Source organism: Equus quagga, chromosome 5 (assembly GCF_021613505.1).
Source record: "Equus quagga isolate Etosha38 chromosome 5, UCLA_HA_Equagga_1.0, whole genome shotgun sequence".
Taxonomy (NCBI): Eukaryota; Metazoa; Chordata; class Mammalia; order Perissodactyla; family Equidae; genus Equus; species Equus quagga.
This window is the reverse complement of record NC_060271.1, coordinates 100,734,934-100,751,453: the sequence shown is the minus strand read 5'-3', so window position 1 is coordinate 100,751,453 and position 16,520 is coordinate 100,734,934. Positions and strand designations below refer to the sequence as shown.

The 16,520-nt window shown below is 47.6% G+C and overlaps 1 protein-coding gene across 1 annotated transcript in view; it reads left to right on the top strand.

Moving 5' to 3' along the window:
- EPAS1 (endothelial PAS domain protein 1) overlaps nucleotides 1-16,520 on the top strand; it is an 86,794-nt gene that overhangs the window by 32,323 nt on the left and 37,951 nt on the right. The window contains exon 2 of the mRNA XM_046663048.1: nucleotides 14,349-14,539. Within this exon, the coding sequence (XP_046519004.1) occupies nucleotides 14,349-14,539 (191 nt within the window). The remainder of the gene's footprint in view (nucleotides 1-14,348; nucleotides 14,540-16,520) is intronic.

Below are 16,520 nucleotides of genomic sequence, written 5' to 3'. Positions count from 1 at the left end.
TAAGTAAGAAGTTTGACATTTAGCATCTGCCCTAAGAAAAGACCCTTAAGATAAAGAATAATAAGGTGATGCTACCTTACAGTTAAGTGATAACAGATCAATTCTCCAGGTGTTCAGGGTAGGGGTGGGAGGGGAGATAGTGGAGGCTGGGTAGAGTGATCAGAAAAACCTCTGTGGAGGTGGTGGGCCTTTGTTGGCTCTGAAAGTAAAGTATAGGGTTTGGAAGGTCAGAAAGGAAGGATTGCATTTTAGGTAGAAAAAAATAACTGGGCGGCAGGCAAGCGTGCTGAGTTATGGGGCTGCAGTGTGAAGTGTCGTCTGGCTGGAGCAGGGAGGGTGCTGCAGGCTTGTGGCAATGAAAGTTGGGAAGCAGGGTCGGGGCTGGTAGACCTTCAGGAGCTTCTAGAGCTTGGACTTCATCTTGAGGGCAGTAGGGAGCCACTCCCATTTTTAAATAGGGGAGTGACATGCTGAAATGGTTTGGGGGTAAGGGGGTGGACTAGTGAGCTGTTCCTCTCCCTGAGATCTGAGTGGAATTATATTCTTCTTCATCAGTGGCCAAGGACGGGGCAAGGGGAGACAGCTAGAAGATGAGGCTCAAGTCTGTGAAAATAAGCAGAACACCACCGGAGCCAGAGGAGGCGTGCACCATGGGTGAAGTTGGTTTTCGTCCCATGGGTAGCGTGGATGAGTTACTGTTCAGCAAGAATGCCTTGCTGAGGTCTCTGTGGACCGAGCGGAGGCTCTAGCCTGTGGTGCCTGAGGGTTTCCACCATATTTAGGGCTCCTAACAAAAGGGCTTGTTTCCCCTGGCTTTGCTGCCCAGAAAGAGAGGTTCTCATCCTCGCTGTCCAGTGACAAAAGCCCAGCCAGCAGGAGAGGGATCCAGGCTGGCTTCTGCACTGCCCACCACCTGGTACCTCAGCCACTAACTAGTCAACAGGCCAGGCAGTTATCTGATCATCTGACTTTATATACCAGTCCTTTTGTTGTTGAACGCCCTCCTCTGTGCTTGGCACCTTGTGGATACTCAACAGTGTTTGTTGAATGAATGCTTTCTCCCCATTCTGACTTTTCCAGTCTTGCACCCTGCCCTCCAGCTTGTCCCCTCACCCCTGGCACCCCTGCTCCTTCCCCAACAATATCTTTGTCCTTCTCCTCCCTCCTGATTGCCTCCCCATACCGGCTGATCCTTCAGATACCCCTCCAGCACAGAGCCCTCCCTGCATTGTCCAACCTTGCAGACTTGTCCTCTCAAATTCCCGTTGCCTTGACTGACTCCCGCACCAGTCCTTTGGGACTTCTTTGCAAGCTCCCAGAGGTCAGGAACAGTCACTCCGTGTTTCGTTCTATTGCTCCCAGCCCCAGCACATGAAGAGGGATTCATAAATATTTGTTGAATGAGTGGAGAGAAAAAGCTAGTGCTGGGGAAAACAGCACAACCCTGTTTCCCAAATTGCTCAATATCATCATTTGAGAGCATGCTAGGAACTTGGGGAAGACTTTTTGGCATTTCCCGTGGCTTTTGATGACTTCTCTCCCCAGGACGGAGTGTAGCTTCCTAAATGTGCATGAACATCTCTCTTCTCATCGTAGTATGATGGCGCAGAACTGGGAGAAAGCAGGGGCTTGTACTGTGGCTGAGAATCACATCCCACAGTTCTGGACACATGACCATGTGAACAGGCTGAAAAGCGGGCTCTAAAGGAAGCCCAGGAGAGGAAGGGTCTCTGAGATTCTCTCTGGGCTCCTTTCTCTCTCCTTTCATTTTTCCTTTGTCTTTGCTTGCTTTCTTCTTTTTTTAAATACGGAGGGGAGAAAGGGTTATGGATGGGGAGGAAAGTGAGAAGTCCTGTGCTCCCCCCCTTCTCGTGCTGTTTTGAAATACTTTAGGTACCAGGCACCAGAAGTTCCCAGTGCCAGATTGGGATTAGTAAAGCCAATCCTAGAGTATTTCACTATTTGCATATTATCAGGCATCAGTTCCGATTAAAAGACTAAACAAATGTTATTTTCATTGAAATTGAACTGTCTGAATTAAAGAAGAGAGAACTGACCCTTAAAATCATATTCTGTACTTGAAAAGAGTTCTCCCCGTCAACTGTCTATTCCAGTGATGGCTTTTTAAATTTTTTCACCCAGAATGACGACACCGCGAGGGAAATTTCTGCCCCCTCCTTCCTGAATATACCCAGCGCTGGCCCCTGAGGCGGCCCAGTTCTATTTTCTCATGACACAGTGATTATTTTTGGCATTGCACATATTTTCTCTAATGTTATTACCTCCCCTCCCCGGCCCCCCGTTGCCTTTTGAGGAGCAATTGTTTCAGCAACTCCGCGTACATCAGGGGGTTAATTTTAGTTCAGTGTGGTGAAGAGGGGGCAGTGGGAGGAGGCAACTTTTGCCTCCTCTGCAGCACCCCAACCCCCACGTTAGTGCAAATGCAGAGGACCTCTCCCCCCGCTCATGAAAGAGCTGGCTTTCACCGAGGCTCTGTGCTCACCATTCATCCTTTTTGCAGGCAAGGCTTGAGGCGATATCTAGAGGTGACGCTGGGGGCTGCACCTCAGGGATGGCATCTTAATGACTTGACTTGGCGGGTGTTAGAACAGTCCCATTCAGAGTGAGTTCACTCCCTGTGCAGTTGGCTCGCTCAGCCTCTGTCCATAGATGTTCTCTTGTTCACGCTGCATGAGGAAATGGAGATTTCCAAGTGGGAAGCAGCTTCCCATTGCTTTAACTCTTCACTGAAGGGAAGAGGAACTGCAGAGAACTAAATAAAACCTAAGCTGGCCCAGCTGCAGTTCCGGGGAGAGGAGCAAGGCCGGGGCTGGGGATGGAGGCCAAGGCAGCTGGGATCACTTTTTCTTTCCTCTCCGAGAGGGAAAAGAGAAGAGCAAAGGGCACACTTGAATTGTCCTTACAGTCAATTAGCAAATATTTACCCACTTTGTCTGCCCTGACCCAAGGTCCTGTGAAGGATGCACAGAAGTAGAAGATGTTGTGTCTGTGCGCCACCCCCCACCCCTCCACGGCACCAAGGTATTTACAGCCCAGTTGGAGCAGCAGGAGGTTTGCAGAGAAAATCCAGCAAGACAGGGAGACCCTCGGGGAAAGTAGAGCCTGAACTGACCCCAGGGAGGGAGTTTTAAGAAATAATAAAGGATGAGATGATAGAGGTGGGCAAGATGTGAAGGAGGAGAGGGACATCAAAGTAGGATTAGTGAAATCTCATAAAGAAATATAGAAAAAGAATAAGATTCTTCCTGGCAGAAGAGGAGACCTGACTCCTTAGAATTTAGGTGGCTGTGGATAAGGACAGCATCAGGGTAGCACTGACCCTGCCAGACATTGACATCCCCATCATGTCCTTGGTCTCGAGATCTCATGTGCCCCTGGGTCTCTTTCTACTCAAAGAGTAGACACAGACCTATAGAATCAGCATCGCGGGGGAGGTTGTTAGAAATACAGAATCTCAGGCCCCAGACCAGACCTACTGAGTCAGATACTGCATTGTAACAAGATCCTGGGGGATTCATGTGCACAGTCAAGTTTGAGAAGTGCCGGTCCATGTGACTCCACAGGCAACTGTCAGCAGCACTAATTCAGACCCTAAACTTGATTCAAAGAGTTGGGAACACACATGCACACACACATGCACAAGCATCTTTGAGTGTCTCTGCATTATGGCTCTTCACAGATAGAAACCTTTTATTCTAATTAAGAATTGGATTAGAATTCTTATGAAAGATCTAGAACAGTGAGTGACTTTAAGGAATTCACAGAACAGAAATCATTTAAATGGTTTTTATCTAATGTCTCCAGGTGTACCACTTTGTACGGTTTATGCTTTAGGGGACACCAAAAGAAGGGATGATGGGGTTCTTTGCCTCAAGACTTTGTGATCTAGTTAGGGAGACTGAAGCTTCAGAAGTGAAATAAATGGAGAGCCACTCAGGGCCGGATGGTGCCATGTGGAGTCTCTGAAGTGGGATGTGGAGAAGTCAGCACAGGTGAGGTCTGCCTGGAGGAAATGGATGGTGGGAGGCCCTGAAAGATGAGTGCAATTTAGACAGGCCCAGGGGATGACGAGCAGGCTCCAGGAAGGGTGTGGGGAGGGGGAAGAGCAGGGGCTCTGGCCTAGAGGCTACAGGGGCAGTAAGCTGCTCCCCACTCCCTCCAGAGAATGCGCTCGCTTCATGCTGGGGAATTCGTTTTACATCTCAGGCACTTTTTTCTTTATCCTTCTGCTGTGCAATTTCTTTGTCAGATTTCTTAGCTGAAGGCAGTGTTGTAGGAACAGGAGGCTGCACAGGCAGAATGGCTTGAGCCAAACCACAGATTGTGCTGTTGGAAGCTTGTGGTGTCCAAAGGAAGAAGGCTGCTGACGAATAGAAGCCCTAAGGAAAAACTCTAAATCAGATCTAGTAACAGCTTGAGTGTGGGAAATACCGTCAGCAAGAGAAATGGCACCAAGGAAAATAGTCTAGTGAAACGAAACACCTCATCTGGGGACTCTGATAGTAAAGTAAGAATTATTGTTATTATTATTTTTAAGACAGACATCTCCTAGCAGAGAAAAGGTATCTTGCTGGGCCTGGTTTGTCCGTTGCGGGGCTGACTTAGGGTCAGACAGTGACCAGGATGTCCCTTTTGTGGCTTCCCAGCTCAAGAGCTCATCAAATTAAGTATCCTTAGAGGGCTTCACCCCCAAACCACCCAGCTCAGCTAAACGGTTTGAACCTGCAAAAGGGACCTGCTTCTGGGCATTTGGGGGAAGGTTGCCTGATTGCAATCAAGAGTATGCGATGTAGGGTCAAATTGATAGGGCTGAGTGCTGGCTCCATCACTGGGTAATTCTGGGCATGTCACTAACATCCTTGGGGTCTGTTTCGTTATGTGCAAGATGGGGATGATGCTGTACCTACCTCACCAGATTGTTTCAGGATTAAATCAGAGGCAGTATGACGAGAGTTCTTTATCAATCGACAAGTATTACATGTTCTCTCCTAGCTGCAGGAGAAGCGGCACCCTCTCAGTTTGCTGGGATTAATTAGTCCCTCAGCTGGAGTCCGCACAGTGGAGAGGGTCAGGCAGTGGCAGGTATCAGAGGCCAGAGGGAACAATGGAGAGTCAGGCAAATGTCCCCTGTGGCTACTTGCTTTCCTCCTCTTTTCATAGGTGCCTATGCCACCGAGACTTCTCCATCAGCGCAGTGGATATGGTGAGAGCGGGGTAGATGGAAAGAACACTATTTTTACATTGGGGGATGAGGTCCTGCTGACCAGTAAGAGTGGCCATCTTTGCAGGACTGGATTCTCCAATTTCAGTACCGTTGGTCATCTCTCTTCAGATGTTTTAACCTGGATATGGCATGAGGGAGAGAGAAAGCCTGAGAGAGCCAGTGACTTGGTGGGGAGAGTTTCTGAGATGGGGAGCACATCCTGCTTTCCTTCCCCCGGTATCTCCCTCCTCTGGGGCCCGCTTTCTGTGACAGCGGCCGTGGTCCTGAAGGTACCGATCTTGCCAAATCCGTCTCCTCAGCTTTCACAGGGGGTCGCTCTGAGGAAGCTGTGGGGAGCTGGCAGCAACCTGGATAGGTGTCATCTTTTATTATAAAAAACAAATTAAAGAGCAACACCTGATACAAAGGTAGTCATCATACTGTCATTTATAACAGCTAGAAATTAGAAACTGTATCTGAACGGTCAAGTGCATTGTGATCCACCCACACGATATGATATTGCTGGCTGTTATGAATATTTTTAGAGAATTCTTAAAAATGTGATAAAATGTTAAATAAAAAGCCATAAATCCAGTGAGATCTCAGGTTTTTCTCTTTCCACCTTTCTGTACTTTCAAAGTTGTCTATGCTAAATATGCATTACCCTTATTTCCTCCAAAGCATTTTTTAGAAATGAAATGAACTGTTAAGGTTATGAGATGGTGATGCATAATGGTCTGTTTCCAGTTGACATGTCTAGTGCTAGTTGGCAATGGGCTCTCTGTTCATGTTTCCTTGAAAAACTCAGAGCTCAGGGGTTTGTTCCAGCTGCACACATTCCTGTTAGCTTCCTGAGCCTCAATTTTCCTCGTCTCTAAAATGGGAATAATGGTACCTGCTCTTTCTATCCTACTAGGTGAGATTTACAGATTAATTTATAACGTGCTGTATCAACTGTAATGATTGACATAAACTATAATGATAATTAGTGGTATGACTCACTAATAAGTTGAATAAGGAGGACCCCACTAAGGTTTGGGCTGGGTGAAGCTAAGCATGGGGACCGTTCGTCACTGTTGCTCCTGTACATGCACGGCTTTTCCCAGCTGGGCTGGAGACCACACATGTCCTCAGATTACGTAAGGAGCTGGGTTATCTGGAGCCCCAGATGGGCCGTACCTATGGGGCTGCTTGGTAATTGGGTCTGCTGCTCTCTTCTCCGAGGCTGCCTGGAGCCGAGAAGGCCACCAGATAAGCATCTCCAGTGGGCCCCAAGCAGAATTGACCATTAGAGGGCCATGTTGGGTGGGCCCCAGACATTACTGTCAGCTCTGAATGCAGTCCAGGCCCTGTCTCCAGGGGCGCCGACTCTCAGCGTGGGTCAGGGAGCCAGGGGCTCAGTGCCAGAGGAGGGGAGGTTGGGAGGCTGAGGTATGAGACGCTTTCCAGGATTCTTCCTTCAGGGAAGGAGTGAGTGAAAATATCCATTCCTGGGTTAGCCACTCCAGCCCTCACCTCTTCTTTGCGTTCCTCGTTTAGGACTTTCAGTACAGTAGTCTGTAGTCCTAGTCTCATCTCCGACTGGGCTGTGGGCTCTTTCAGGCAGAGACCATGCCCCTCATCAGAGGAGTGCGCCCTGAAGTGTACTGATGCCTTTTCCCCCTGTCCAGGTCTGTCTGATCTGCCCAGTTCCTCGTCACTTGGCTAATTTAACTTCTACTTTGACTGGCCAACATTGATGCCTTTTCCTCCCCTATATAATAAATACCTCTACAATCACTACTGCCTTTGGACAAACATCCAAATGTACCCGGAAAGTCAGCCCTCAGAACCCTGCCCTCTTCTAAAACATTTTTGCCACTCCTTTTGAATTGCCTTCAGAGCCAAAGACCATTCTCTTGAATACCTTCAATTGTGGCAAGCCCTTATCTTTGAGGGTACATTTTATTCTTTCAAACAACCAAGATCCATCCACAGCCAAGTCTGGTGACTAAAGGGTGTGGGTAAACGGGATACTATTGTTTGGGGTTAAAAATGCAGTGTGTTCTATGAAATGTTACGACTGATTTTCTTGTGTGGCTTTGACATTAATCCTAAAAGACCTCCCAAAATACTCAGAGCAACGGCCATTTCACAGGAACAAACTTTGTACCTTCTCCTGAGTGGCTTTTTTGAGGGGTAGCTGCCTTTTATGTGGCATCTGTTCAAGTCTCTGTCTCCTTATTTTCACCTCTGTCTTCTGTCAGCCATAGCGTCTGGAACAGCGATGGTCACATGATTGCCTAGATAAATAACCGTTTGGTTTATGATGGTGAGTCCACATTTGCTGGACGTAATGAATGTGGACACAGTGCATGGTAGAGGGGAAGAGTGTGGTTAGGTTGAAGAAGTCGACCTGGGTTTCCGTTCTCCAAAGATGTGCAATCACAGGGTCAAAACCCGTGGTTTAATGAGCCCTGCAGGGGTCTCTGCGGCAGGCTAAAGCCGAGAACCACTGCTCTGCAAGAACGGGACCAACAGCACTGCATGATTTAAGTGAGGACCAGATGAGATTGTTTATGAAATGCACCAGCCCCAGCGCTCAATAAATATCGGTTTCCTGTTCCTTCCACCAAAAAAAAACCCCCCAAAACCAACCAAAAAACCACAGCTTTTTATTTATTTAGTTAAAGCTGACTGCTTTGCAACAGTAGTTCCCAAGCCTGGCTGCACATGAGAATCACATGGAAAGCTTTAAAACCCCCAATGCCCAGGCTGCACCCCAGACCTGTTAAAGCAGACTCTCTGGGAATAGGGGTAGGACCGAGGCATCAGTTTTTTAAGGCTCCTCTAGTGATTGCAGTGAGCAGCTGAGGCTGAGAAGCACCAGCTTTGGTTCTGCTCTAATTCAGTCTGTGAAGCAATCAACCCCTAGTAGGTGTCAGGGCCAGCTACTCATCCTGGTCTCTGGGACCTGAAGCTGGCATGTTCCTGTCTCCAGGCAGCCCTTGTGCAGCAGCCACACAGCCTCGCTGAAGGGTCACGAGAGCCCTCCCAATTGCATTTGACCTTCATTTCCTCCTTTCACAGCCTCCTGCAAATTGGCACCAGCTTAGAATTTTACCACCAACCAACAGACTGAGCCAAACTGGCTTAATTAGCTTCAGTGTCTTTCCCTAACCTGCTGAAATCCATTCTTCTTCTAAGCCATCTAACCTTATAGCGTAACAGGCATATTGTTATGATAGCCTGATGGCCCACAGGTATTAAGCATGGGAGTCCTGATCACACTAAAGGTCAGGAGACTATAGCTAATTAGGCAACCAACCCCACTGATGCAGCTGGTGACATCTTGAGGGCCCCACGCTAGGCTGTGTTCAGAAACCAGGATCACCTTTTTTTTTTTTTTAATTGAGGTAACATTGGTGTGTAACATTATATAAATTTCAGGTGTACATCATTGTATTTTGACTTCCGTATAGACTACATCATGTTCACCACCAAAGCCTAGTTTCCATCTGTTATGGTGCAAATGTCCCCCTTTACCCCATCACCCTCCCTCCACCCCCCTTCTCCTCTGGTAACCACCAGTCTGTTCTCTGTATCTATGTGTTTGTTTGCTGTTGTTGTTTTATCTCCTACACGTGAGTGAAATCATATGGACCATCTTACCCAAGAGCTGATAATGGTTCGTTTACTGACTTAAGTAGACATCTGTAAGCCAGGCTTGCAGCAATGACCGAAAAATTAAGGAGACGTTTTTAAGATCGCAAAGCTCTAGACAAAGAGGTTTTTCCTGGCTGACTTGTAACGTGCACCTGCGGAAGCTTTAGGACAAACATTTTGCTTTATCTTTTGACTGGCTGCCTGGTCCTTAAGTGGTGGCTCCCCTTCGTCAGGATCCAATGTTTCAGAATTTGAGTTTCCAACTTGGTGAGGGTAAATATAAATGTGTATATTAACATGTCAAAAAAAAAAAAAAAGAAGCTGCTTGTTTCCCCCTGCAGCATGGAGAGAGACGTACATGCAGGTTGGACCTGCAGCCTTTGTGGAGCAGTGTGGAGTCACTTCTGAGGGCACCACACCCCAGCCCCAGCCCTGCAGTGACGCAGGCTGCTACAGCCGTCGGCGCTGATCCCCCTTTCTATTCACATGCCATTTGAACAGGATATCGGTTCTTAATCCTACTCCTAAAGTTCCAAGGCTTTTCCCAAGGTGAGCAGGTGCTCACTTAAGGTCAGAGTCTCCCCCATCTCCATGGAATCTTTATGTCACTGTATCTTTTTCGAATGTTAACCTTCCTCTTCTTCCTGTAATGTATGTGAACATCCAGTTTGCGGGAAAATATCTAACAGCACCGTGCTTGTCCAAAGTGTACAATAAATAGCGGTTTCTTTGCTGCCAGTGGAAAAACCTTTGATCTTGGACCCATAAGAACTAGGTTTGAGACTATGTCTTTTAGGAAGTTCTTAATCCCTCTAAATCTCCACTTCTTCATCTGTTAAATGGACTTAATAGTTCCTATCTCCCAGGGTTGTTGTGAGACTCACATGAGATAACACGTGTCGGAAAAATAATGCTTTCTGAACCCCTCAAGCACCGGGAGGTGGTGGTGTTTGTCCTTCTAGGATCAGCTGAAATCATGCCTCCTCTGACCTTGTTTGCTCACACCAGTTCGTTGCTTATCTTGACCACCTATAGTGTTTATTGCCTGTCCTTACTTCTGTGGTTAGTGGAGATGTTGCAAGTTGTTGGCTCCCTACCTAGACTGCATACTCCTAGAGAACACGGAATGTGCGCCTTGTCCACTCTGCAGTTTACATGGGCCAGCATGGAGCTCAGGAAACACTTCGGGGGTTGCACGAGGACACAGGTAACCAGGGCTAATTTTATGTCATGTGTTCCATATCCCAAGCATTGTGCAGGACCGTCCTGTGGTCGCACGAAGGCACCAAGAAAGACAGGAGCAGGAACTTTGTAGGATGAGCAATTTGGAATAATAAATAAATTTCTGAATCTTTTTTGATGATTTGGAAAACTTAGAATAAAATATCTCTTTACAGGGGCTGGCCCCATGGCCAAGTGGTTAAGTTTGCACTCTCCACTTTGGTGGCCCAGGGTTTTGCTGGTTCAGATCCTGGGCGTGGACCTAGCACCACTCATCAAGGCATGCCGAGGTGGCATCCCACATAGCAGAACCAGAAAGACCTACAACTAGAATATATTACTGTGTACTAGGGAGCCTTGGAGAGAAAAAGAAGAAGAAAAAATATTGGCAACAGACGTTAGCTCAGGCGCCAATCTTTAAAAAAACACAAAAAACGTTTTACAAGACCAGAGAATTCTATCTAACATGCCACGTCGAGAATTGTCATTAAAAAAAAAAAAATTCTGGTCTAATGCAGTTAATTCTAGGACCCATGTAGAGAGAGAATAAAGCTCAAATATTTCAGGAAATGAAGCCTCATTGACTTAAGAACGTTCAACAACATGACACAAAAAACGGGTCAAGATCAACCTGACCAACGAATACACTTCCAGCCCTGAGACGGCATTGGTTTGGTGATGAAGAACAGCTGCCATGGCCACAGTCTGAATGTGCCTGATGCTCAGATTGACCAGATAATGGGATTGTTAATATCTGTCATGATGGTTTTCATTTGAGGATATCAGGGCACAGAGAATGTTGTCTTGCTCCAAATGAGATAGCTAGATAGTCTCGTGGCCAATCTATTAAAATAGCCGCCCTCCTAACTTCCAGCCTCCTGTTTTATGTGCTGAGAGACCCAGCCTGTGACGCATTGGGCGAGGAAGTAGACTGTGTCTGCCTCAGTTGGGTTTAGGGAGGTCTTACCTTCACATTTAGCATTAATTATTCTTGTTCTTCAGTGTTACACATTTTTGCTTGTTCTTCCAAGAGTCAACAATAGACAGATATCTCTGGGCTGCGTCATGGTTAACTAGATCGTCTAATTAAAGTCACGCTGGTCCCAGAGTGCAACTGTGAAAACAAGGGAGCTAAAATGGAGCTCATGGTTTTTAAACCAAGAGGCTGTGTGAGATTCTCAGTCTTTCTTTTTCTGAATGTTAAGATGTTGCTGTTTATTTCTTGCTAAAGCCACTATCTCCTACTAATAAGTGGTAGAAAAAGTACTGGTCTACGAAGACATGGGTTCTAGCCCTGACTCTGCTACTGATGAGCTGGATTGCCCTAGGAAAGTGACTTAACCTGGTCGGGCCTCAGTTTCCAGGTCTGCAAAATGGGGACAGCAGCAATGCCTGTCTTGCTCATCTCACACAGAGGTTGTGAAGATGGAATTAGGGAGCACCCAGGTGTCTCAGGACATCTAAGTATCTGCCCACTGACTGTGTGCACTCTCCAAGGGCTTGTGCAGGCTTTCGCTTCGTGACCTTGGGCAAGTTACATATGTCTGAGCCTCAGCTTCCATGTGTTTAACTTGTGCTTGCAATACCTACCATATTGTGTTGTTAGGAAGATTATAATGAGGTAATATATGTAAGGTTCTCAGTGCAGTGCCAGGCACAAAAGTAGGTGGCAGTAAACATTTGTGTGGTCAAGGGAACATGGTAGGACCCAAATCTCAGATGACATTGCCAGACAGAGTGCTGACTCCTCACTGCCTTTTCCCTTCCTGACTCTTGCTCTCTGCCTTGTCTGCTCTTCCACTCTAAGGAAGGGGCAATGGTGAAGGGAAGCTCGGTGGCATGCAGACAGTGGCCCTGTGCTGGGGCTTGCTTCCGTCCCAGGATGGCTTCTCCAGACACCCCTAATGACTGATCATGTGTTGATGATGCTGTTGTTGGGCAGTGCAGGGGTTGGTGCTGGAGAGTGGAATCCAGCATCTTAAAGATGCTGGCTCTCCTTTACCTGGCTCCCATGACACGCAGGCATGATGTGTACAGTTTGAGTCTCCTGTCCCCTTCCCGCCCTCCTTTCTTGTGCCAGGATGCCTGCAAACCTTGAACAGCTGCTTGTGCTGCCCAATCAGAGGTCAGGATTCAAATGCAAATGGGAGGGACTAACATACAAACTGCCACTAAAGGTCTGGTGCAAAAGCAAAGTGATCTAAGGCAGGTCCCGAGAGGGTGGGGAGGGATGGGGTGTGGGGGAGGGGGGAGTTCTGAGAGTGGGAACCAGGGGCAGAGGAGGAAGCAGGAGTTAGGTAGAGGAAACAGAAAAGGGAGACAGGACAAGAAAAACAATGTCACCTATTTCACAGTTTTTCTGAATGTTCTTCCTGACCATCACAGCTGTTAGACATTCTTCTCGCACTCTGAGTATATGATGCTTGATCCATCCAGGGAGCTGGATGTCCTGTTTTTCATAAAGTCAAAACAGTGCCTCTGCCCCAAATCTTGAGGGGTTTGAGAGGCATGTCAACATTCCGTAAATCCCCAAATACTGATTTTCTGTCTAGATTATAGGCAGCAAAGCCAAACAGAAGGGGAAGCAGCCTCTGGTCTTGGAAATCTGAGAAGGGAGGACAGAGAGAGCCAGCTGGAGTTGGCTGGATGAGCCTCAAGAGCCGTGAACTGCATTGGACACTTTTAAAAAAATAAAATCAAGCTTGTTTATTAAACAAGCAATATAGATTATTTATAGAAACCTAAGAAAATACAGATAACCACTAAGAAAAAAAATCCCCCCTAACCTCACTGATCTGAAACTGGTAACATTTTGGAGTTCAGAGAGGCAGGACAGTCGTTGATGGACAGAGCCTGGATTCTGGGGCCCACTTACCTGGTACCAGGCCCTACTTCTCCAGTTACCTGCTGAGAGGCTGCAGGTGGGCTACTTAGCCTGGACCTGTTTGCTCATCTGTAAATTAGGGATAACACTAATAACTACTTCCACGGGTGGTTGTGAGAATTTAAGAAGCGAATGCAGTGCTTAAAACAGCACTTGGAATATAGGAAGCACTAGCTATGTGATTGCTGTAGAAATAACACTTATTATTTTATTTCTAGACATTTTCCTATATAATGTATAGGAAGTATTATGTGTAATGCATACACTTCTGTGAAAACAGGGTTGTCCTGTGCTTTTGTCATGTTTTACTCTCATGATCATCTTTTCATGGACAGATTTGTTATTGTTAGCTAACGTTGTTGCTTACAGTTGGGATAGGCCTAGTGCTAAAGCCTTCACGTGAATTATCATATTCAAGCCTCACAATAACTCTGTGGGGTCAGTACTGTTATTACTTTCTTACAGATGAGGAAACTGAGGCTAAGCAGTTTTAATAATTTACCGTATAGAGCTGGCAAGTGGAGAAGTTAGAATTTCAGTCCAGGCACTCTAGCTTTTAAACCTGCCTGTGTGAGAACTTCACACGGGCTTGCTAAGAAGATCCAGGATTTCTTTAGGACTTCCTGAAAGAGGCAGGTTTGGGTGTGTGTCATCTTTCCTTCTGTCTTGCAGAGAAGAGGAAAATGCGCATGAGACAGGCTAGTACCTATGCTGGCAGGATTAGAGACGAATTGTGTTTGTGCTCACAACTTTTTAACCCTGGGCAGGTGTGCACTTTGGGACACCAGACTGACGGATCTCTGGCTGACTGTTCTTCTTGGGCTCTAATGACATTTTCGATTTTTGCTGTGAAAATCACTGATAGGAAATGGGATCTAAAGTCCAGTATTGGGCTTAATTTTTCCTAAGTGCATTTTATCCAGAAAGAGAACCTTGAAGCAGTTTTTCATCTTGTTCTCCAGAGCCTTTGACACAGCCGTCTGGACCACTGGCTGTAGCTCCTTTATACCCCCTCTCCATCCGGGGCATTCTACCTCAGTCCCTAGATAACCCAGGACCAGGCCCAAGGCATTGCCACTTGATGAATTTAATCTGCGACTCTTTGCTCACCCCCTGGCCATGTGAAGCCCTGTTATGGACACCATGGGCCCACAGGAGGAGGAATGTGGTTGAGAAGACGCAAACACACATGAAAGCAGAGCTGACAGTGTAAAGCAGGCAGCATGTGGCGCAGACGACTGGTGCGAGCTTGGATCAGTTCAGTGGGAGAGTTCGGCTGTTCCATGGGTTGGGGGGCCCTAGGGGTGCCTTGACCAGGGGTGTGATAAGATAATAGTGATGTTTTAGGGTCTAATCCCTTCTCTCTCAATTTAGGAGTAGCTCAGAGAGGAGGAAGGAGAAGTCCCGAGATGCTGCAAGGTGCCGGAGGAGCAAGGAGACGGAGGTCTTCTACGAGCTGGCTCATGAGCTGCCCCTGCCGCACAGCGTGAGCTCCCACCTGGACAAGGCCTCTATCATGCGGCTGGCTATCAGCTTCCTGCGAACACACAAGCTCCTGTCCTCAGGTGAGGCTGGCACACTCCCCTAGGCTGGCGCCTATGGCACCCCTACTGGCCTGGCTTTACGCACAGGAGGCTCCATTGTGTCAGAGTTGGAAGGCCACTGGGAGGGTCTTCCTCCCTGGGAACTCCCATCCTGCGAAACGGCCACCCACAGAAATGCCATCCTTAGTGCTTTATTCCTTCCTGTTGAACATCTCCTTTCTAGCAATGAGCTTTATGATAATACAGCCATGGGATGAAGAACAGGGGTGGCACCGAGGAAGCGCCTGGGCACCGGAAGCTGAGAAGGACAGAGGGGGCTGGGAGAACAAGAGCAGCTTTTGCTGGCTTCCTGGTGGCCTTGCCATCTGACTGTAAGACTCCGCTCCAGACTGAATCCTTAGGGAGCGTCCTGCTGCTTATCTTCCAGCTACCTTCTCCAGAAAGGCAGAGATGCGCCCATGCCATCTTTTCCCTCTTACTAACCAGGATGCCAGGCAGATTATTTGGTGTCTCTGCTCTTGGTTTCCTCATCTGTAAAAAGGGGTTACAAATACTTATTGCACAGGGTGTCTGTGAGAATTAAGCTGTGTCTGTAACACACCTGACCCGGCCACGCTCATTCATACGGGGAGTCCGTGATGGATAACAGCCTCCCCATGGAACCAACTAATTCTCACTCTCCCTGGTGTCTGGGCAAGTCTCAAGTTTACAAAACTTTTTTTTTCTCAGAGTTTGCTTTCTTCAAAAAACTATTTCCTGTTAGTCCTGATCAGAAAGAGGTGGCCTGAGGAGTTTCCCAGTTTCAGATCCTATGTGACAGTCCCATCTAGTCTGTTTCATAAAGAAACTGGGCAGTGGGTGGTGCCCCTCCCCGGCCGGCTGTGGCGCTGCAGGTGGGCACGTCCGTCGCAGGTGGTGAGCATGCGGGAGGCGGGCAGGCAGGAAGGCGCTTTGGTGGTTGCTTTTCGGTTTTCCTGAGAGAGCCTGGTGCCTTGGAGCTGGGTTGATTCTGCTATCCTGTTATGAAGTGGCTATTCTGGGAAAGAAACCCGGAGCAGAGGGAATCCAGTGTGAGGCGGGGAGGCCAGACCGGCATGTGCTATTCTGGGCCCTAGAGCACAGGAAGGATATGGGGGAAAGACTTTCAGAAAATAGGATGATGGCTCAGTGGGTCCCCGGGTTGGAGGGCTAACCCTGTAGTGCAAGTCTAAGGAGTCTCGGAAAAGAGAGGACGGGGGAGGACCGAAGAGCAAAGATGCTCTATAAATACTTTCAAAGAAACAATGTGAGGCAATGGCAGATTCATCGTCGTAGATACTACAGAAAGAGGGAACAATGGGCTGAAGTATAAGAAAGGCCTGGAGATGCCGTCACAGGGCACATATGAGGCTTGTGTTCCTGGACAGGTGAGGGCAGTGTCTGGTAGTGTTGGAATCATCTTTACATATACATAGAGTAAGCAGTGGAGGATTTAATGACCAGATGGAGACCCCATCCTTACACCTAGAAACATCTCCTCAGCTTCCCTGGTATGGTACTAGAAATTCTACTCTTAGACATTGATTCCTTTGGGTTAATCATTGCTTCCTTCCACCACCACCCCCATTCCTCCACCAACAGAGAGCCCCGAAAGGAGTAATATATTAATCCGGGGACACCTCTCTGATTGTATTTGGACTTGCTGAACATTTCTCCTCATTTCACAGATGATGAGAAGTGAGGTACAGAAACGTTAACGTTGCCCATCACACATTTAGTACACAGTGAATCTCTCCTGGAATTCAAGACTTTTTGAGGAAAGAAAGACATGGGAGGAAAGGAGCATTCTGCAAACCTGGTCAAGTGAAGCTGTTGACAAGGGCTGGGCATTGGGGGAAGAGGCTGGGCCTTATGAGCACGTATGCCTGCTTGTGTGCTGGGGTAAACCCCCTGTGTGCCATACACAGTGGAGGAGACAGGACCAGAGTGGCCACAGCAAAACGTCACACACCCTACTCAGGAG